The sequence below is a fragment of the Gracilinanus agilis genome, chromosome 3 (genome assembly GCF_016433145.1).
Source record: "Gracilinanus agilis isolate LMUSP501 chromosome 3, AgileGrace, whole genome shotgun sequence".
NCBI classification, from domain to species: domain Eukaryota; kingdom Metazoa; phylum Chordata; class Mammalia; order Didelphimorphia; family Didelphidae; genus Gracilinanus; species Gracilinanus agilis.
In genome coordinates, this window is record NC_058132.1 from 337,603,142 (window position 1) to 337,627,403 (window position 24,262).

Consider the following 24,262-nt stretch of genomic DNA (forward strand, 5'->3'; position numbering starts at 1 on the left):
TTTGCAACATGGTTAGTATGGAAATATGTTTTACATGATTTCTCATGTATAATTGATACAATACTGCTTGCCTTTTCAATGAGGGGGGAAAGGTATTGTTTTTAAAAATAATAAAGGCTGATATTAAGAGGAAGACTAATATTTTATTTAGGCCCATGTTGATAGAATAAAATCGGACCACATGCCTGGCTATTTCAAAAATCCTGCCTCCACCATTACATTCTATACCTTCCCTACTCCTTTCTACATTTCCCAGAGAGAGCACTCGGGTAGCAAAGAGAGCAGTCAAGCCCAACTTCCCAATATTTAAAGCCAGGCTTTACCTTGAAGACGTCATCCAAAACAGGAAACCCGTTGGACCATGGGAAATGTAGTTTCAAAGTCCCCCACATGTCCACAGGAAGTTGTCATATATCTACATATCTTGAGGCTTAATACCTCTAAATGGAACCCCAGAAATTCTAAATAACACAAAGGAGAGAGAGACTTTGGAACTAACATTTTAAAAATGAATGTAAAAATTTTTTTACATATAATTGGGAAAAATATTTAAAAGTAAAAATAATTTCTCATTGTAAGAACCAGTAACAAATCTTACCATCGATATGTAAATTTTCTATGTACACTTTCATAGCAATGAAGAAATTTACTACATGTCTTAATTCGTTAATGATAGTAATATTACAACCAGATGCTAATAGTTTATCAATCAAAAGCAAGGACATAAGAATTATTCCTATAAAAGACAGAAACAAGTTAGTCTGAAAGAGTTATGCCTTTGTAATCTAAAAGGTTTTATACTTGGAGGGTCAAAAATGGTTTCAGTCTGTTCTTGTGTCTGTTATTTTTTTCTTCATTACCAATGTGAACATTTTATTTTCTTTTTTTGTTTTGGTTAGACGACAGAAGGTAACTTTTGGTCGAAGAAAATTGAAATTAGTGTTTCAGAAGCAGAAAAAAGGACTGGAAGAAATGCCATGAACATGCAAGAAACTTACACAGCTTACCTCATTGAGACAAGGTAAGTTATAAAAATTATAGCAAGTCTGTGCCCTTTTCAGATATAATATTTCAGTTAACTTTAAATTTGTTCTTAATACATGTCTTTCAAAATGTTATTGTGCTGTGGAGATTTTCTATTTTTTTTTTCCTTTTAATCTGTGTAGAGTGGGTCATATGAGGACATCGAGTCTTTTAGCATATACTTTACATACTTTGCTCAGACCTGATTCCAGTGCAGTATGTGAAAGAGTCCTAGATTTATCAGATGGGGCATGGATCAGCTTACAGATAGAAATCCTAAAGTATGCAAGATAGAAATTGTATTGTATGTATTCTCAGTGGGAGGGGGAGGGGCTGGATGGAGAAAGTGAATTCAGAAATAAAAATAAAAATGAAAAAAAAAGATGGAATACAAATGAATTCTTTGGTAAAGTGAATAATTTATTGAGAACAACATCAGATCATTTCTGAACAGTCCTTTAAGTATCATAAGACTAAGGAAATAGTGGGAAGGAAAATAGAAGACAATAGGATCATTATAAGAAATTCATTTGATAAAGACATGACCCTATAAGGCAAATGGAGAAGCTTTTACATATCTTCATGTGTGATATATTATTTCCAAATGTTACAAAGAAATCTAAACCCATAACTGCCATAATTACTCCTCTGTTCAAGTCATAGGTTATATAGGTCATAATTTTTTTCATTTGCCAAGTTCAACATCCGGGGCATGTCCTTTTATATCATAATATTGTGCGTGTGTGTGTGTGTGATACTTAGTAAGTGGAGTTGGAGGTTTCTTGGGGATTGGGGTAAAGGAAGTGTGTGATATCATTGGTACTGTGTTTTAGAAAAAATAATCATTTTGGTAGCCAAATGTCAGCTGGATTGGAGCAGAGTGATACTGGAAATAGAGAAATCAATTAGAAGACTATTTTAGTATCGCAGGAAAGAGTGATGAGGACCTGATCTAGGGTCTCTACCAGATTTTCCTTTGGCTTTGATATTGATCTAATTGCTATTCCTCAAAGATGACTTCAACTCTTTCATTGGCTATTCCCTATTCCTGGAATATACTCATTTTTACCTGCACCTCTTAGTTTCTCTGGCTTCATTTTGAATCACCTTAAACTATCTGCTTCAGGAGGCCTTTTTTGGTTATTTCAGTTGCTTCCAGTCATTCTACACTTGTTTTGCTTATATTTAGTTATTTACATGATATATTTCCCATTACCATGTGAGGTCCTTGAGGACAAATATGACATGTCTTTGTACATGTCTTGACGTGTCTTAGCACGTGTGTACGTGCACAATGCACATATATGTATGTGTACACATGTGTGTGTGTGTGTGTACACACACATATAAAAAGTGGACTGCATTATATGGTGAAAGATTTAGAAGTTAACCAAAACTTACCAAGATTTGATAATTGATTATTCTTCACTTTGGGTGGAATAGTTTTACTTGATAAAAGTAAAAAGAGTGGGAATGGAGGCATCTAATACAAAGATATTTTTCAAGAAGTTTAACTGAGAAAAATAGGGGAGATGTTGGATGTTAACTCATTGAGAATATAGGATCTAGTGAGATTTCTTCAGGTATAGAGGAGACATGAATGAATGTTTTTGTGAGCAACAGTGAAGGAACAAATAGATAGTGAGAAACCAATGTTAAGAGAGTGGGCATGATAGAGGGGACAATCGATTGGACAAGAAAGGAGAGAATACGCTCAAGGTTACATCCAGAGGAATTGGCTTTTAGCAAGGGACATCTCTTCATCTATAACTGGGATTGAAGGTGGGACAAATATGAATTATCGTGTTACTCATCCTGAATTTAATTAATATATAATAATAGTAATTACCTGAGTTTCTATGTAGACTTTCTTTGTATTAAATAACAAAGGAAACATCTAAGTAAAATATTTTAAGCAAAAAATAAATTAGTATCATATCTAGAATCCCTTAGCAATTAAAAATCTCTCCTTTACAACATGTGGTACATATGCATATTGTACATTAAAGGAAGCATCCAGAACTATTATTAGGCTTTGAAGGGAACAAGAATTTATTAAGTGTCTGTCATCCGTCAGACATATTATATCCCTTCACTGGGAGAGCACTGGAGTAAAGTTAGTAGAAAAGCAACCTCCCAAATGAATCAGATAAAGGGAAACTGATCATAGGTTCTGCAAAAAGTGGAAGCAGGCTCCAGAAATCCTACAGTGGCACTGAGAGAAGAAAAGGGGCAGTTCAAAGAAGAAGCAAGAGGGAGAGGCATGACCTTGGACTGCTTGTAGCAATTTTATGATCTGAATCTCAGACCTAGCCACTAGAATGGGTGGGAAGGTTTGTTAGAAATATTCTCTTCAGAAAATGTAAGAAATAGGAATAGCCAAGAATGTTAATGGCAGTAATGTTACAATAGGACCAGCTAGGAATGTTAAGGGGGGAAATTGGTAACGGTATCTCCTTTACTGCTCTGTGTAACTGGGTTTGGTCTTCACAGGGATAACTGCTAGAGACAGATGTAAAAATACCCCTTTATTTAATAACTTTTAAGGTTAAAGAAAGGTAAGGAAAGGTAAAGAAAGGTTTTGAGGATTAGGATTCCCTAATCTAAAAGGGGTCTAAATTTATCCCAGTATCCCACTGGTCCTCATGGACCTACTTTCTGCTCAGAGTTTCCCTTGAGCCTCCTTAAACTCCTTATCTATCACTAAAAAAAACCCAAACTATACTAAATAACCTTATGCTAATTATTAATACTCTATATATTTACTGTCTCTATACATCTCCTTCAGCTTTAAATCAATTGGTAGTCTTCTTACTCTCTACCAGCTACTAGGCCTCAGGCCTGGTCAGGCTTCTGGGCCCAAGGACAGGCCTCTCAGCCTTACCTCACCCTGCAGCCACACAGAATGGCGGTCTCTCTCTCCTCTTAATTATATATTTAAGTTACTGTCTCCTTAGATCTCTTTCAGCTTTTAACCAATTCGGTTATTCACTCACTTTGCCCACAGCCAGCCCTTTTGGGCCTAGCTAGGCTTTAGGCTTAAGCAGGCCTCAAAATGGCTAGGCCCTCTCAGCAGTCACCCGGAAGAAGAAACAGTTTCTCTCTTTCTCCTTTATGTTCATTTCCCCCACAAACTTATTACAGATACTCTAAACTGTTCTCCTCCTTTTCCTGCCACTGGGTTTTTTCAGTGTACCAGGGAACAGAAAACACCAGGAATCTCCTAGGCCAAAAGCCACCAGGAGCCTGTGGACAATTGGAAAACCCAATTGATTCTGGCTACCCAGAATTCCAGCTTCTACTCTACCCAATATTTTTTCTGGTCTTAAAGAAACTTACCCACTACTCTTGACCCTGTCCTTAGCTGCTAATTAATCCTAATAGGTTGAATTAATTCCAGTGATATTTCTTTGGCCAAGAAGCTTTCAAAATATTCTAGTGCTATTGAATGTAATGGACTTCTGTACTGGCAGCAATGCAATGAACCAGGACAATTCTGAAGGACTTATGGAAAAGAACGCTACCCACATTCAGAGGAAGAACTACAGGAGTAGAAACACAGAAGAAAAACAACTGCTTGGACACTTGGGTTGATGCGGACATGGTTGGGGATGTAGACCTGAAATGACCACACCAATGCAACTATCAATAATATGTAAACAAGTCTTGATTGATCAAACATGTTATAACCAGTGGAAATGTGTGTTGGATATGGGAGACGAAGGGGAAAGTAAAAGCAGGAATCATGTAACCATGGAAAATTTTTCTAAAAAAATAAAATATTTAAATCTCAAAAAAAAAAATATTCTAGTGCTGGGTACTGATAAAATAGGAGAAACTATTCAAATGCATCTGAAACACCAATTAAAATGTTATGACCCATTGAAAGCTGTGTAATAGCAGAAAAGATTTTCTTGTCTGATCTTCTCAAAATGCCCTTGCTACATTCCCTAGGGGGATGTGAATTACTCTGATAGGATTAGATACCATACTTCAGATCTTTCTGTCTGCCATGACCCATATTCCCTCCCTCCCTTCTTCCCCCTCCCATAGCCATTGAGCAATTCAACTGGGTTTTACATATATCATTGATCAAGTCCTATTTCCACATTATTAAAATTTACAATAGAGTGATCATTTAGAGTCTATATCCCCAAATCATATCCCCATCGAACTGTGTGATCAAGGAAATGTTTTTTCTTCTGTGTTTCTACTCCCACAATTCTTTTTCTGGATGTGGATAGTGTCCACTTTTCCCTCAGAATTATTCCCTCAGAATTGTCCTGGGTCATTGCACTGCACCTAGTAGAGAAATCCATTACATCCAATTGTGCCACAGTGTATCAGTCTCTGTTTACAATGTTCTCCTGGTTCTCTCCTTTCACTCTGGATCAGTTCCTGGAGGTCTTTCCAGTTCACACAGAAATCCTCCAGATCATCATTCCTTTCTGTACAATAGTATTTCATCACCAACAGATACCATACCACAATTTTTTCAGCCATTCCCCAATCAAAGGGTAACGCCTCGTTTTCCAATTTTTTGCCACCACAAAGAGTGTAGCTATAAATATTTTTGTACAAGTATTTTACCCTTGTCTTTGGGGTACAGACCCAGCAGTGGTATGGCTAGGTCAAAGGGCAGGCAGTCATTTAAAGCCCTTTGGGCATATGAACAAAATCTTTTAGACCAATGATTCCCAAAATGGGCACTACTGTCCCCTGGTGGGTGCTTCAGCGATCCAGGGGAGCAGTGATGGCCACACTTTTTTGGTATTACATTCTATTCTGAGTTCAATAAATAGTTTCATAATTTCCAAGGGGCTAAGTAATATTTTTTCTGGAAAGGGGGCAGTAGGCCAAAAAAGTTTGGGAACCACTGTTTTAGACAGACATCCTTCTACCTCTCTACTTTTGTTATCCTAAGCAGTGAACATTTAAGTATGATCATTCATTTCTTTTTTTCCCATTGGACAAATTGTAGAATTGGTCCTCCACTTTTATTTCTGCTTCCTATACATTCACTTCTTTTTCCTAACACAGAAGGTACCTTTCTCTCCTTGTTTTTAGTTATTCCAATTGACCAGCATTTGCTACATTACTTACTAATGGAGTAAAATACACTAGGGCTTATGGGAAAGATGGACTTAGTTAAAATTTTGCCTTAGCTATTGAATATAATATAATCTAAATTATGCAGTTTAACTTTCTGGGCCCAAGTTCCTCATCTACAAAATAAGAGAGGTAATCAAGGTGGATCCTTGCAGTCCTTTGCAGCTCTGAAACCAATGATATTTTGAATATTATTACTATGGAGCTTTGAAAGAGCGATTATATTGCAATCATTTAGGTTCCCTCAAAAAGAAAGGGAATGTGTTTTTCATTTTAATCTCTGAAATGGGTTTTAATGAAAAGAAAGTTAAATGAGAAATTCTAAGATCATGAATCTAGATATAAAGAGGAACTTAGGAGTCACCAAGTAACCTCCTTATATTATAGATGAGGACATTGTAGCAAAGAGATGTTAAATGACTTGCCCAAGTTCACAAAAGTAATAAGTGACAAAGGCAGGATTTGACCCTAGAACCTCAGATTCTAAATCCAGGATCCTATCAACCACAGCATCCCTTCCTTCATCTTCTGCACTTCTACATTATATCTAAGCCCTGAGCACATTCATTAATATTGCATCAATTTATCTCTCCATTGGAATTAGGATTTGACAATGTATGGGAACCCTGGCTAAATTTAGATTTTTACTTTGGGCAGATTTTTAGGACCTCTTAATCAAAGAGTTTGAGGAATACAGGAAGAAAGGCACAGACTATAAATGGAATAGGCAGTCTTGAAAGTTGTCACTTTAGTGTAAGAGGATTAGTGGAAATTTAAAAGGCAAGTGGAAACTTGCTAGGTAGGATATTTTTCAAGTTTATCTTCATTGACAAATTAACATTAAATTCATTTAATAAACGCACATACCTTTGTAACTCAAAAGGGAAGATATTTTAAACTCATACCATTTAAAGAACACATATCATTCACGTTTATAATGTAAGTTTTAATTATAGCTTAAATTGCATTATAAGATCAACTCCGAATGGAAAATTACACTGAGAATCTTTATTTTTATGTTGATTAGTAAGAATATTTTTACACTAGAGATTTATTATATTTAACAGGACTGAAATTACAATTTATCAGTTAAGCATATTACTCAGTAATTAAACTGAATAGATAATTGAATGACTATTTTTGTTGTTTTAGGGAAATACTGCTTAAATACTAAGACAATACTTTTCTTTAAAAGTGCAACTACTCTCAGTGTGCTCTTTTTCTCCCCTATTATTATTATGGCTTCTGCCATACTTTCTGATGACTCTGTGGTCCATTTTTCTAAAAACTACCTTAGCTGGTATGCAGTTGTCACAAATAACACAAAATGAAGTTATTATGGAATTCCTTCTTTTTCTTTTTCTTTTTTTTAAAACCCTTACCTTCCGTCTTGGAGTCAATACTATGTATTGGCTCCAAGGCAGAAGAGTGGTAAGGGCTAGGCAATGGGGGTGAAGTGACTTGCCCAGGGTCACACAGCTAGGAAGTGTCTAAGGCCAGATTTGAACCTAGGACCTCCCACCTCTAGGCCTGGCTCTTAATCCACTGAGCCACCCAGCTATCCCCCCTTCTTTTTTCTTTCCATCTTAAACCTTCTATTTATCCCACATTGTGTGTGTATGGCAGGGAGAAAAGCAAAAATAGTACTATAATAAGAAATCTGGATTGAGATCTAGACTACTCTTCTGATTTAGACATCAGCTAATTGTGTGACCTTGAGCTAGTCACTTAACTGCTAGGGCCCCCTTAATTGGGATGAATAGCTTCTCCCTTACCCTACCTGACCCTCATATTATGTGTTTCTGAAGCCATTCCCATGAGACTAAGGCTAAAGTTCTTTTATGACTGTTATAAATATTATTCTGAATTTGTGTCTTATAATTTTCTATAATTGCCCGACTAGAACAGAACATCTCCCCACTACAGTCCATTCTCTGCACTGCTGCCAATATAATAATTTTCCTTAGGCACAGATCTGACTATATCACTATAATAATCAGTCAATATTATTGACTTCTTTTCCCTCTAGAATCAAATCTAAACTCCTCTGTTTAACTTTTAAAGGCCACTTCAACCTAGTCTCAACTTATCTTTTTTAAAACTTTACTGCACATTATTTCCTTTCTCAAATGCTTCAGGTCAGTCAAACTCACTTTATCTCTGTTCCTTACACATGTCACTTGATCTTGCATCTCCATGTCTTTGCACTGACAAGTCTCATGCCTAAAAGGCACTGTTTTGCAACAATCAAAATTGCCCATTTTATCTTGTGTAGTACTGTCACTTATGTAGTCTTGAATTCTTCCCCTATCCTAGCTTAAAAGTAATTTTTTACTTGCTTTGATTTGTTTATGATGTGATCTATTATATCTATATCATGTATACTTTTGGAGTTTTATCTTGGTGTATATGGTGTGAGTTGTTAGTTTAAATCTCATTGTAGCCAGATTCCTGTCTGGTTTTTCCCAGTGGTTTTTGTTAAATAGTGAGTTCTTACTCTAGTAGCTGAGACCTTTGGATTTATTGACTATTAGTTCATTACTAAGTTTATTTTGCTTTGATATTTTGTGTATCTAATCCATTAATCATTCTCTCTACTTATTATGCATTATCAAATTTTTTTGATGGTTATTGCTTTGTACCATAGATTGAGATCTTATACTGCTAGGTCTCCTCATTTCCTACTTTTTTTTAGTATGTCCTTTGCAATTCTTGACCTTTTTTCCCCCTTCCAGTAAATTTCATTATTATTTATTCTGGTTCAACAAAGTAATCCTTTGGAAGATTGGTATGGCCCTGAATTAAATAACATACATAGCATTGCAATTTATCTTAAATTAGTTTGACCTACCTTTCTATTCTATAGCTAGTTTAAGCTGTTAGGGTAATGTACATTCGTTATTATACTGAGTTAATCATTCAAAGCTCAGAAAAAGTCAGTGCCCTGAGAGTATTGAAAATTCTGCCACTTTCTAGCAGTTGTCCTCAGCTGATGTCACTGAATAATTATTATTAAAACTATAGTTTAAATGTTTTTCGCAACATGTATGTGGTAATTTTGTTTTTCCTATTACACCTTCTTACATTTAAACATATATTGATGAAATATTATTTGGTTGACAGCTCTTTAAAATTAAAAATTATTTCTCTTTGAAAAATTTGGAAGAATGCTGGCACATTTAATTAGATTAGGTTGAAATACGTCATCCTAGTCTATGATACCTTGACCTGGGTGTTGGGTAAAGTTAGAATTGAATTTTTATTCTCCTTTTTCTTTTTTTTTTTAAACCCTTAACTTCTTCGTATTGGCTCCTTGGTGGAAGAGTGGTAAGGGTGGGCAATGGGGGTCAAGTGACTTGCCCAGAGTCACGCAGCTGGGAAGTGTCTGAGGCCGGATTTGAATCTAGGACCTCTTGTCTATAGGCCTGACTCTCAATCCACTGAGCTACCCAGCTGCCCCCATTCTCCTTTTTCAAAGTTAATTTTAACACTTTTCTCCAACTGAGTATTTTCATGGATTGGGTTCATTTGAATTGGATTTTGAAATCCCAACTTGGAAAATCTTGGTTATTATAAAAGTAAATTATTATTTTACTGTAGTGGTAAAGAATCCATGAATGTTCAAGAATGTTAGATAAATCAGTTTTTATCATATCTTGAAATCCATTCTTTTAAATTAACTGAGTTGCCAAAGGTCTTTTAGAATATCTTTATTCAAGATCCCTTTTTAACTTTAAGGTTTTGTCTGACATGACAAATGACTTTTTTCTTTTTAACCCTTACTTCTCTCTTAGAATCAATACTGTGTTTGGTTCCAAGGCAGAAGAGCAGTAAAGGTTAGGCAAAGGCCGTTAAGAGACTTCCCCAGGGTCACACAGCCAGGAAGTGTCTAAGGCCAAATTTGAACCTAGGACCTCCTATCACTAGACATGGTTCTCAATCCACTGAGCCACCCAGCTGCCCTCCTACAAATGACCTTTTTGAGTTAAGTTCTGATGCTAACTTTTTTTCCAAGGAAACAATTTTATTAAATAAAATGATAATGAGACAACGTAACAAAACCTGTGGGATTCAGCAAAAGTAGAAATTATGGGGGAAATTTGTATTTTCAGATGTTTCTATCAGTAAAGTCAAGAAAACAAGGTTTCTGTTTCTAAACTCATCCCCCCTCTGCTTTCATCTCATTTGCATTTCTTTGTTGTTTTCCCACAATAATGGATCTTTTTCAAGACACATATTTCTTTCACTGCTTCTTTTCTGCTTATATGCTTGTGGCATACACTTTAACCAATAAGTAGTCTGCAGAAAGACTTTACTTTTTGCTCATTTTCTCTTAGTTTCCTTCTTTCCCTGATACCTTCTCTCTTTTTTTCCCCCAATTATGTGTAAAAACAGTTTCCAACATTTTCGAAAGAATATCAAGTCTCAAAGTCTCTCTCTCACTTTCTCCCTCCCAAACCCCCTTCTTTCCTTGAGATGGTAAGCAGTTTCATAGATTTTACATGTAATCCTGTAAATAATTTTCCTATAATCCTTTTGTGGAAGGAAATTTGAATTTAAAAATTTTCCTATAATCCTTTTGTGGAAGGAAATTTGAATTTAAAAATTAAGAAAGTGAAAAAAGTTTGCTTTGATTTGGGTTCAGATTCAGCCCTTTTACTCTGGAATCAGATGACATTTTTTATCATGAGTCCTTTGGAATAGTTTTGGGTCATTGTGTTACTGACAATATCTGTTTTTCATAGTTGTTCACTGTAAAGTATTCCTGTCACTGTGTTCAATATTGGTCTGGTTCTGCTTATTTTACTCTGGTTCAGTTCATGTATGTCTTTCCAGGTTTTTCTGAGTTCCTCCTGCTTGTCATTTCTTATAGCACTGTAGTATTTCAATACAATCATATACTTGTAATTTGCTTAGCCATTCCCCAATCAATAGATATCCCCTAGCTTTCCAAATCTTTGCTCCCTGAAAAAGAGGAGGAAAAATTAAATTAAATATTTTTGTATACATAGGTCCTTGCCCTTTTTTTTTTTTTTTCTCTATTTGGGATTTAAACCTAGTAATGGTATTACTGAACTCAAAAGTTATGTTCTGTTTTATAGCTCTTTGGGCATAGGTCCAAATTGCTCTCCTGAATGATTGAATTAGTTCACAACTCTCCCAACAATATATTCATGTCCCAGCTTTCCCATGTTCTCTCCCAAGTTTTGTCAATTTCCTTTTCTGTCATATATAATAGCCAAGCTGATAAGTATAGCATGGTGCCTCAGAATTGTTTTAATTTGCACTTCTCTAAATAATAATGATTTAGAGCACTTTTTGCATGACTGTAGAGAGCTTTAAATACTTTGTCTGAGAACGGACCTTTGACCATTTATCAATTGGGGACTTGTATACATATATATTCAACTCATTTCTCTTTGTATTTGAGAAATGAGGCCTTTATTAGAGTGACTTGTAAAAAAAATTTGCACTATTATGATTACTGATATTTACTTTCCATCTTACTTTCCATCCTGTTTAGGTTCTGACCTCCCCCACCCCAATTTGCTCTCCTTTCTATCAGCCCCTTCTCTACACTGCCCCACTTCTCTTATCCCCTTTCTCTCCTACCTTTCTATAGGGTAAGATAGCTTTCTATATCCAAATGATTGGGCCAATTCTAATGAGAATAAAGTTCCCATATTCTCCTCCCCACCTCCTCCATCTTTCCCTCCAGTGTGAATGCTCTTTTCATGTCTCTTTTATGTGCAATAATTTACCCCATTCTATTTTTACCTTCTTCCCTTCCTCCAAATACATCCCTCTTTCTCATTCCTTAATTTAATTTTTTACATCATATTCAACTCACACTCTTCTAACTGCCCTTATAATAACTTCTGTGGAGTTACAAGACCCATCTCCCTATGTGAAGATGTGTACATTTTAACCTTTATTGAATGTCTTCTGATTTCTCTTTCCTGTTTACCTTTTTATGATTCTCTTCAATTTTAAAATTTCCATTCAGCTCTGATTTTTTCATTAGGAATGTTTGAAAGTTCTCTTTCATTGAATACCATTTTTTTTCCCCTGAAGGATTTTGCTCAGTTTTGCTAGGTAAGTGATTCTTGGTTGAAGTCCTAGCTCCTTTGCCCTCTGGAATATCATATTCCAGGCCCCATCCAATCCTTTAATGTAGAAACTGCTAAGTCTTGTGTTATCCCGACTATGACTCCATGATATTTGAATTGTTTCTTTTTGGCTGCTTGCAATAGTTTCTCTTTGACCTGAGAATTTAGGAATTTGGCTCTCGTATTCCTGGGAGTTATCCTTTTGAGATCTCTTTCAGATATTCTTTAAATTTTTATTATATCCTCTGATCCTAGAATGTTAGGCAGTTTTCCATGACACTTTCTTGAAAGATGATATCTAACTCATTTTTTGATCATAGCTCTTAAGTAGTCTAATGCTTCTTAAGTTATCTCTCCCAATTTATTTTCTAGGTCGGTTGTTTTTTTCTCATGAAATATTTCACATTTTCTTCTAATTTCATTCTTTTGACTTTGACTGTTCCTTGACATCTCATAGAACCATTAGCTTTCACTTGCCCAATTCTGATTTCTAAGGCATGATTTTCTCAAGTGAACTTTCGCACTTCCTTTTCCATTTGGCCAATTCTACTTTGTAAAAAGTTCTTTTCCTCAATGAATTTTTTACCTTTTTTACCAAAGGACCAGTTCTGTCTTTCAAGAAGTATTTTTCTTCAGTGCATTTTTGTGTATATTTTTCCATTTGGCCATTCCTTTTCACAGGTTTTTCTCTTCTTTGGATTTTTGTGCCTCTTTTACCAGTTGGCCTATTCTGTTTTTTAAGGTGTGAATTTCTTAGTATTTTTTTGTGCCTCCTTTTCCAAGCTGTTGACTTTTTTCATAATTTTCCTGTATCACTCTAATTTATTTTCCCTGTTTTTCTTCTACCTCTCTTATTTGATTTTCAAAATCTTTTTTGAGTTCTTCCATTCATTCTTTTTGGACAAGAGAACAATTAATATTTTTTCTTGGAGGCTTTGGATACAACAAGCAGAATTGACTTTGTTGGCTTCTTCTGAGCTTGAGTCTACCCTGTCACCAAAATAACTTTCAATGTAGAGTTTCTTTTTTTGTTATTGTTTGCTCGTTTTCATCCTTTTTCTTTCCTTTTCTTTTTAAAAAAATGGTTAAAGCTGGGCTTTGTAACTGTAATGAAGGGAGCACTGTTCCAAGCTTCAGATTCTTTGTGCAGCTTCCTTCAGAGCTGACATGGGTATCTATCTGCATTCAGTTCTTCCAAAGTGCTCCATGTAAGGAGAGGTGTGTTTAATACTTTTTTAAGCCTATACTCTGGTCTGTGAGTAATTGCAAGCAGTCTTTTACCCCTTGGAACTGTGATCAGTGTCCTCTACTTGCCTGAGGCTGCAAATGCTGATTTATGCTGATGTTCCTCCTCACCCTGTGACTGTGCCCAGGACTGTGCCTTGATTCTGCATATGGGCAATGAAACAAGATTCTTGCACCCAGAGTCAGCAAAGGGATCTCCTGTAAATCTCCTTCTGAGCAGCTGCCTGACTTCCCTCACCATCTGTGACTTAGAGTTCCAGTAGCCTTGGCTACTACTTCCTCTGAACCCAAGGCCTGTTGCTTTGTGGGACCTAACCTGGGGCACTGTGTTCAATCTTCACCCTGGTACACTAAATCCCTCATGCTGGCCTTCTAAGTAATTTTGGGCTGAAAAATTACTTCACCTTGTCTTTTTGGGGTTATGTTTCTACAAAATTCTTTTTGGTGTGTTTTATCATTTTTTTTTGGAGGGCAATTTGGTAGAAATCATATGGGCCCATGTATCTTTTCCACCATCTTCCATCCCCTTTTTTTTAATGTTTCTTTTTTTTTTTTTAACTTCCTAGATCAGTTGAACCCAGTGATGGCCAGAGTGTTCTTACAGACTCTCTTTGGAGACGGTATAGCGAATTTGAATTATTGAGAAACTATTTGCTGGTTTTCTATCCACATATTGTTGTCCCACCTCTGCCTGAAAAGAGGGTAAGAAGTTGATAATTTTTTGTTTCTGCAATATATATTTCCAGTTAATTTTTTTGAATGAATTTTAATTAGCCACATCCCAGTTGCTTCCCTTATAGTTTACTATCCCCCACAATAGTAAAGCAAATTGACATGATCAAGTGAATTTGACTGATGGCATTATGCATCACTTTAGCATATGCAAACCCTTCAGTAGTTTAACATTGATTAAAAGAAAAGGCATATATGTTTACTTCAGAAGTTGGTGCCACAGATATCCAATGTTTTGACATGAGTTTTATTGCTATTTAAAGTGATCTTCACTTATATAGTTGTAATAGTTATACATATTCTTTTGGGTTTGCTTTTAATATTATTTATTCTTAATATTGGCTATTCTTAATAGTGATTGATTTGCTTATATAGGCAGAATTTGTTTGGCATAAACTCTCTGCAGACAACATGGATCCTGATTTTGTGGAAAGACGAAGAATTGGTTTAGAAAACTTCCTCTTGAGAGTGGCTTCACATTCTGTCCTTTCTGAAGACAAAATCTTCTATTTGTTTTTAACACAGGTATTTTATGTATATATGATTTAGTCCTTTTATTTTACTTTCTGGATGCATTTAGAATCATCTTTGCCTAGGTAATTTACTGATAATGACTAGGTAATAGAAAATAGTTGTTTCTTGCTTTTCCTGATGCAGTCACTTAGAATATAGATCTATAACAACTCACATCTTCCTTGAGAGTCTCTTTTGGTTTCTGAATGGGGCAGACCATTTAATTTTTAAATCAAGAACTTCTCTTTTACTAGCTCTTTCTGGGAAGAAACAATTTTTATTTACTTGAAGTATTAGCATTGTGTGTTTTTTGTTTGTTTTGTAATAATTATGACAACTAAAATATAGCTTTAATTTTTAGGAAAATAACTGGAAGGAGACAGTGAATGAAACAGGTTTCCAGCTAAAGGTAAAAATTGTATGAATTAATTTTGTGACAAGGGAGATTTTATACCTAGCATTTTGGTAAAAATTTCAAAATAACATCAATAAAGTTCTTTGCAGATGTGTATATTGCTAGTTTGTGGTAAGACCATAATGAGAAAATATCTGGAATTTAGTCCTATCAGGAAATAGTTGAAATAGCAGTGGTAGATTTTTTTCTTATTACTTTTTATTCTTGTTAGCATATATTGACATTTTGTCTAACAGAATCTTCTTATCTTTTTTGTTTGTTTGTTTCTAATTATTAAAGCCCTATCCATAGTGATCTTCATTGAAAATGAAAACTTTTATAGTATATAGTCAGACCTTATATCCTCATCAGGCTATAAATAGATTATCTTAGTCTTATTTCACCTGATTACTAGGATATTACAATTATTTTCTATATATATTGAAAGCTTAAAAAGGTGATTCCTAAAAAAGGCATTCTATTCATTTTAAATAAGACTTTATTGGGAATTCAGGCAATTCAGGCCTTCTTGGGTTTTTCTGTCTAGTCACTAGAATTTGTGTTTGGAATAAGGAAATGATCCCACAGGCATTTTGGAGTATGTCACTAGTGCAGCTTAGGTGGAGAAAAGGAAATAAATGACATATGAACCCCTCCTTCCCCATACTCATGCATATATACACACATTACATACTTACACATGTATATATGTGTTTGCATTTGCATGTGTATGTATGTTTCTACAAAGAGATTTGGAGTTATCATCAGGGTCAGAGTGCTAGGAAGAAACCAAAGGGTAAATATTCGTGAACTGATGCCAATTTTTCTTCCATCTGACCCTAATTCCACAGCTATAGAAAAGAAGAATAATGTTTCACTAATCCTTAGCATCTTCCTGTCTCTTCAGGCTGGAAGCTTTGTACCCTAGTCACTTTGAGAATGCCTTACTTCATAGGTACAACTAGCATAACCCTGATTAACATCTAAGTATAAAAATTAAGGTATCTTTTGTTAAGCTGATTTAGTTAAATGTCAAAAAAAGGGGAAAAAAAACAACCATAATGCCAATAGGCATAATGTTCATATTTAGTAGTGTTAGAGGTAATTTGTTGGCACAGTAAATAGAGTGCTGAGCTTAGAGTCAGGAAAACTCATCTTCCTGAGTTCATATCTGGCCTCAGGCATTTACTAGCTGTGTGACCCTGGAGAGTCACTTAACCCCATTTGCCTCTGTTTCCTCATCTGTAAAATGAGCTGGAGAAGGAAATGGTCAACCACTCCAATATTTTTGCCAAGAAAACCCCAAATGGGGTCACCTAAGAGTCAGACAACAATGTAATAGCGTGCTAGAAATTTAGCAAAGTGAGAGAAATAAGAACAGAAGTTTATGTATGAATGATGTGATAATTTTACAGTACTTTAAAAACACCAATTTTCTAATTATAAGTTGGTATATAATGTTCTTTTTTGATTGGAATTTTGTGTAAAGAATGAAAACCATTATTTCCAAATCATGTTATTCTTATTTAAACTCATTTTAATTTATAAATCATTCACCCCCTAAATGTACATTTTTAAACAAATGAAATCTTACTGACTTTATGCCTTCAATTTCTATATTGTCTTATGGAAATCATCAAAGAGAATGCTGAAGTAAGTACATTTTAGTTGAGGGATGGATTTAAAGGAATATTAAACTTTCTTAATGAAATTGTGACAAAAGACTAAATAGAAGCAAAGATTGTGCAATGCAGATATCTTAATGTATTCCTGATTTTATTGTTGGTTATTTTTATTTTAACTCTCTTTTTCCCTCAGAAAATTGTTAAAGTTTTACTATGTCAGGAAGTGTATCCTTTTTGAAGAAATCCTATTTGTATATAACATCAGTCACTTATTTGGCAGTCTCAACTATCCCATATGTGACCCAAAATTAGAAAGTACACAAAAGTTCTTATGTAGCTAAAATAGACACAATAAAGTGAAGATTCAGTACTCTTTTGGATAGCCTCTTGAGTACTCTCTCAAACCCTCTTAGCTCACATTGACATAGTTCTTAAAAGCTTATACAATTAGTAAGTAACTTAGAAACAGCAAATTAGAAGTAAAATCAAGTAGGTACTCATAGAGTCAAATACATATACATCAGAGATAACTAATAGCTAGCAGCCTTGATTATAAGGGAAAAAGAAAAAAAAGTATAAAAAGTAGATATTTTAATTAAAATAATGTAGGCTGATGCCTTTTCCTGTAGAGAGAATAGACCTTCATAATTCAAGGACCTTTGAGGTTCTTATTATATTTTAAGTCCAACATGTTCATAAACCATCATGAAAGATTAAATTATATTCATTATGCTCAATTTAAGAAACAGGTAAGTGCATAATACATTTTAGAAAAATCTCCATCCAAAAAGAGTTAGAATAAATGTTTGGGCATTTAAAGTATTGTGATGGATATGTTAAAATATTTCAAAAGCAAAGAAATGGGAGTAGATACAGGGAGGAAGTAGGTGGAATGTATATAATTGACTTATTTTTTCATATTTTGTGTGATTTGCTTCAATAAAAGGCACAATAATTTGGTGATACCAAAGAATATTAGGTTCAAGAGAGATAGGGATATAGACTGAACCTGTGATTTCACTTGTAGAGTCTACCAAATCAGGTTAGCACCTTCTATGAAACTTAGTCTTAGAGAGTTACCTTGTGCTCTAAAGTTGAATGACTTGCCAGGTTCATGCAGTTAGTCAGTCTGTGTTAGAGGTAGAATTTCAACTTAGGTCTTCCTGGTTTCAAGGTGAGCTCTATCCACTATGTCATTCCACAAAAATCCACTGTATTTTTTTCCATAATTCTTTTATCTGTGACTTATCCACCTTATTAATAAGCTGCCATTTGCATGAGAGACAGCATGATCTAATGGATAGTGGTCTGACCAAGAGAATGGCCCTTTTCCTGACATACACTGCCCCTCATTCTGATTGGGAGGCAGCCAATTGCTCTTGGAAGATTTAGTAAAACCTGGATTCAAGATTTCCTTCTGATATGTGTGACCACTAGCAAGTCACATAACTCATTCTCCTCGACAACTCTGTAAAACTCTTAAATTACAGCCAGTTGCCAATCTGCATTGATGAAGGAGTTTTCAAACTGGGAATTTCATATGTTGATGAAGTCATAGGCACAAATATCTTTTCCCTGCTCCCCAAAATTAAAGTTAATATTTTTAGTGTCTGATTTGTGAAGCCCTTTGGTTTTTATCATATATTTAGTTGTAAACCAAAGGATAAATGAACTAACTTAAATTTTTTTGTAGTCTTTCTTTCAAAGACGTTTTGCATAGATTGATTGATTTGTTTTTACTTGTTACCAAATTGCATGTATGTATATGTTATCTGAATTCCATTCTAATCAGATTTGAGATCCCCATCACCTGACTGCTGGGTGGTTTATTTTTTGGCAACAGTGACTTTCAGAGATCATCTCTAAGTGCTCTAAGTGAAAGAGAGTTGCAATCTGTGTCATTGAAGGGAATTCTATAATTAATGAAATTATAGATTTTGAAGTAAATCTCCATCAAGTTTCTGAGAGGAGAAAGGCCAGGTAATAATCTGATCCCAAAGAGAAAAAGAAATCGGCAGAATCAATGAGAAACTGAGAATAATTTCTCTTCTTTCAACTCCCTTTGGCCTATTTTTTTTATATTCTCTATAAATGAAAATGTATTTGCTACAGGGAGATGCTTTGGGGGAACTCTGTTGAGATAGGGTTGAATCGGATGAAGGTATGACATTGATAAATGTGGGTAGTGCTAATGCATATTTTTGGTACCAGTTGAGATTTTTAAAATTGCCTTTAAAAAAAATCTAATGGTATCGATGGCAAGTTAACTTTTTTATTATTGATCAGAATTCCTCTGTTTTTTGCTGTGGGCATTATTAGAGTAGTAGCTTCCTTTTTTTTTTTTTTTTTTTTTTAAATCAATACTTAATATTAGTTCCAAGGCAGAAGAGCAGTAAGGACTAGGCAATTGAAGTTAAATGAGTTGTCCAGTGTCATACAGCTGGGAAGTGTCTAAGGCCAGATTTTCGAACCTAGGATATACCATTTCCAGGCCTGGTATCATATCCACTGAGCCACCTAACTGTCCCTAGCTGCTTCATTTAAAAAAAAAGGTTTTATTGATGCTTTTTATTTTTCTATCGCAGTCACTTCCAGTTATTCACTACCTCCTTCCCCTAACATTTTGAGTTTTTTAGATAACCCTTACCTTAGTGTGTGTTGGTTCTAAGGCAGAAGAGCAATAAGGGCTAGGCAGTGGGAGTTAAGTGGCTTGCCCAAGGTCACACAGCTAGGAAGTGTCTGAGGCCAGATTTGAACCCAGGACCTCTCATTTCTAGGCCTGGCTCTCAATCCACTGAGCCACCCAGCTGCCCCCTTCCCCTAGTTTTGAATCCTCTTGTAACAAAGAAAGAGCTAAATGAGAACAAAGAATGTAATGACCAGATCTGACAGTATATATAATGCTCTATCCATGGTGTCCCACACCTCCCTCTTAAAAGTTGGAAGTGTATTTCATTGTCAGTTTTTTTGAACCCATTATTAGCTTTTCAACCATTAGAGTAGTTTCTTGTGAGAGCTTATTGAGTGTAAATATTTAAATTGTTATTTAGAAGATTGGTTTTGTGCATCTATTTTACCTAGAGATGGTTAATAATTTGTGTGACTTCATAAGCACTTTATGTTTATTGGGAGGCATTTTTATCATGATAAAAATTATTAATGAATGTCTCATGGAGTTTGCTAGTGAAGATTACTTCCATCCATGCCTTTATTTCCTAAAATCCTGGAACCCAAAAATGAAAGAACCTAATATCCTTTTTTTTTTTTTTTAAACCCTTGTACTTTCGGTGTATTGTCTCATAGGTGGAAAAGTGATAAGGGTGGGCAATGGGGGTCAAGTGACTTGCCCAGGGTCACACAGCTGGGAAGTGGCTGAGGCTGGGTTTGAACCTAGGACCTCCTGTCTCTAGGCCTGACTCTCACTCCACTGAGCTACCCAGCTGCCCCCCTAATATCCTTTTGATTTGTAATTTCACTTGGAGACCATTTCAGGAATGCTCCACATAAATCACTGGCTATGTTTGCTTTGTACACATGTTGGGGCAGGCAGAGTTAAACTACTTTGCTCTGTGGCCTGTGGTACATTATATTACCTGAGAATAACAGTTATTTCCCAGTATTTTAACTTACTGGGTTGTACCATTTTTTGTTATTCACAGATGCTTGGTTTTGTGGTGTTTCTGAAAAGCTTGATTACTAAATTTTTTTCCTAATAAGACTTGTTCACTTGTTCAAATATATTTGACACTGGGATATGAAGACATTTTTATTTTAGCATCTTAATTCTAGAAGGAAAGTAAACTGTTTGATTTTATACCCTGAAATATAATTGTAATTGAGTTAACAAATTATTTTTTCCAGGCAGACTCCAGGTTAAAAGCTCTTAATGCAACATTCAGAGTGAAAAATCCAGACAAGTAAGGTTTTGTTTTAATAACAATTACAATGTTGTTTTGAATGGTGCCTTTCAAAAACTGTTTAATTTTTTCATTTCTGAATGTATGCGCTTTATTTAGCCAAGATTTTAATTAATACCTAAAGTCTGATAAGATACTGTTTAAACCAGTTTAAATCTGCCTTTGAAATTTGGACTTGATGATATTAAGTTTAAGAGTATGTTTGATGGATGGAAAATCTTTTAGAAAACCAACACACTGTCTCTTTAAAGTAGACTTCAATATTGAAGAGATTTTAAAAATAGTGAGCAAAATAGCTTTCATTTTATTTAAAATACTTTTCCTTACCTCCTGTTTTTCATCTAGATGGAATGTACTTTTCCCTTCACAATGAACTGGACCAGTTCTGTACTTTTTGTTTACTGATCATAGACCTTGTGTAAACAGAACTGAAAAGTTGATAGGTGATAATATACTAGCACATATTGATTACATGATGATTGTTTTATTGCATGATAAAAGCACTTATTCATACTTTCTGAAATAATAGAAGTCATGTGTCAAGCACAGTTATGAGTTCAGCAGTGGCCTGCCTTCTTTGGGATAGAGGTTAGAGACTCTTCAAATTTTTGGTTCTTTCCACTCTTTGAATTGTGGCCATATCCTGTTAGTAGATAGGTTTTTCATTTGACTGGGAGTCAGAAGTGCAGATACTAATCTTTGCACTGCTACCAAGGTAAAACAGCTGTTTTCTTCTACAGTTTTCCCATCTGTAAAATGAGAGCACTGGAATTAGTTAACTTTTGGGGGAGGATAATACACTTTGTAAAGAGGTTTCTTTGAATTTTTACTGAAAAGTGGCTGTTGATTCCAAAAATTGTATTGCTGTAGGATCCTGTACCACCTCAGCCACCTCCATTCCACGATGAAGTATGAGAGAGAGAGAGAGAGAGAGAGAGAGAGAGAGAGAGAGAGAGAGAGAGAGAGCGTGAGAGTGTTTTCTCGGCCTACTTTTTTATTACTCCTCCTGCAGTATGAGTTCTGGTTTAGAGATATAAGGACTTGGTTTCAAATTTGCTTTTTATCACCTATGTGATCTTGAACAAGTCACTTAATCCCTCAGAACCTCATTGTAAAATGAGGGCATTGAACTAGATGACCTGGATGGTCCTTGATCCTCTAAAATCTATGATACTAGGAACTTCATGTAATTTTTTTGCTATTGTACTACTTATCTAAAAATTGTAATATATATTCTACTCAACATTCTCATATAGTACTAGCTTACTGCTAATTTTTTTTCCTGTTTAAAAATAAGAAAGAGGACACTCAACCAAATGGTCTTCTAGTTCAAGAGTTCTGATTTTGATCATACTTCTATGTCAACTAAAAGAAATGATTTGTTTTTTTTAATTAAAAAAAAAAAACCTTTACCCTCTCAGAATTAATATAATCATTGGTTCTAAGGAGGAAGAGCTATAAGGGCTAGGCAGTTGGAATCAAGTGACTTGTCCAAGGTTACACAACTAGAAAGTTTCTAAAGTGAGATTTAAACCCAGGACCTCCCATCACCAGGCCTGGAAAGCTATCCCACCAAGCCACCCAGCTGCCCCAGATTATTTATTTTGAATGTGTTCAATCTGAGAATGCTTTCGCCAGATGTGGGAGATAAAGCCATAATAGCTATAAGAATATCCCTAGCTAATACTTCAAAAGAAGTTAGTCTGTGGTTTGTATAATTATTTCTTAGGAATTCAATTTTATATGCTCAAGATAAGGCTCTTCTTGATTTTGTATGATACAGTTCTTTTTTTTTTTAAACCCTTACTTTCCATCTTGGAGTCAGTACTGTGTATTGGCTCCAAGGCAGAAGAGTGGTAAGGGCTAGGCAGTGGGGGACTTGCCTAGGGTCACACAGCTGGGAAGTGTCTGAGGCCAGATTTGAACCTAGGACCTCCTATCTCTAGGCCTGGCTCTCAATCCACTGAGTCACCCAGCTGCCCCCTGAAATAATTCTTAAAGGAATAGGAAAACACTTGTGGCACACACACTCCTAGGAAATAGGATTTTATCATTGAACAAATAATAGAGCAAAAAATTTCCTCTGAGACTTAGGTTTTAGTATGGGGAAGGGATGCCAGATTTCTCTTGTCTAGCATGGCTCTCAATCCACTGAGCTACCCAGCTGCCCCCTATGATGCAGTTCTAAATATCTAAATATAAATCTCTAAATTTTCTGATTTTCAGTAATTAATTGAATTGGCTTGCATTTGAATATCTCTTTTTGAAGTTTCGTAGTTGACCTGATTGATATGATGTGAAAATGTGATCTGATGGATTAATTTTACTAATAAGTTTTATAGGAAATAGACTTTGTGGTACTTAAACTCTAAGATGCATGATATGATTGCATGGTTTCTGCTCAATAACATTTTTATATATTTAAGAAACATTTCCTTCTAACTTAACCAGTTCTTTTTTTTTTTAAACCCTTACCTTCTATCTTACAATTAATACTAAGAATTGATTCCAAGGCAGAAGAATGGTAAGGGCTAAGCAATTGGAGTCAAGTGACTTGCCCAGGGTCACACAGCTAGGAAGTATCTGAGGCCAGATTTGAACACAGGATCTCCTGTCTCCAGGCCTGGATCTCAATCCACTGAGCCATCTAGCAGTCCCTCTTATATAATTGTTTAAAATTATGTTTAAATATTTATTAAAATTCCTACATGGAACCCAGCATAAAAGTAAGTGGAATGAAGAAAATACAAGTTTCTTTCTTCAGACTTAATGATCTTGTTGATATTTAGAATATTTGGAGGAAGAAGAAGATTAATTTTGTCATGGTAGGGCCAGAGGAATAGGATAATGGAAGTGGGAATGAACATGGTCCATACAGGGGACAGCAAAGAAATAGAAGGGAGACGATAACATTGAGGAATATGGTAGAAACTAAAGCTACCAAGCAGCCTCTATGCCTCAGGTACTAAAGGACTTTGGGGTTTCCCCAGAGATCACAAGGTTAGGACCCTAGGTTGCCCTCAACTTCTTTTTCTTCTCATTTGTTTTGTTTTTATTTAAATGTGAGGAAATCTTAGTTTAGAAACTGCATGCTTTAGGAAAATTATATTTATTATAACTACCTGAACAAATTTGATATTATTCTTTATTTTTCCCTTCCATAATATCCAAATCATATCTTTAACTCCAGTCTTTGGAAGGATGCTAGGTTCTTTGTTGATTACCATGCTTCCTTTTTGGGTTTAGGATGAAACAATAGCTGAAATACCAGTTTAATAGTTTTGCTCTCCCTTGTATTCTAACAAGGCCCTGTTTTGTTCTTATTCCCTTAAATTCTTTGTGTCTGCCTGAACAATTTTCCTCAAGTCTTTGTCCTCAGCTTTCTAACCTTTACCTTTGGCCATTTTCAGTAGCTTTCATCAACTGATGTTTCCTCTTCTCTGATTATCCAAAACAACTTCCTTTCTATACTTGCCTCCTTTCTGTACAAGTTCTGTTCTTGGTTCCACTATTTTTCCCAGGATTGTCTTCTCCTTTATAATATTACCTTTCTTAAAACGTGCATTTACATTTCAATTACTTATACTCCTCCTG

General features: G+C 35.2%; 1 protein-coding gene across 1 annotated transcript in view; it reads left to right on the top strand.

Moving 5' to 3' along the window:
• Positions 1–24,262, top strand: part of SNX4 (sorting nexin 4) — a 107,037-nt gene that overhangs the window by 27,780 nt on the left and 54,995 nt on the right. Inside the window, exons 2-6 of the mRNA XM_044670029.1 lie at positions 900–1,021; positions 14,054–14,189; positions 14,595–14,744; positions 15,094–15,141; positions 20,613–20,668. Coding sequence (XP_044525964.1) covers positions 900–1,021; positions 14,054–14,189; positions 14,595–14,744; positions 15,094–15,141; positions 20,613–20,668 — 512 coding nt within the window. The remainder of the gene's footprint in view (positions 1–899; positions 1,022–14,053; positions 14,190–14,594; positions 14,745–15,093; positions 15,142–20,612; positions 20,669–24,262) is intronic.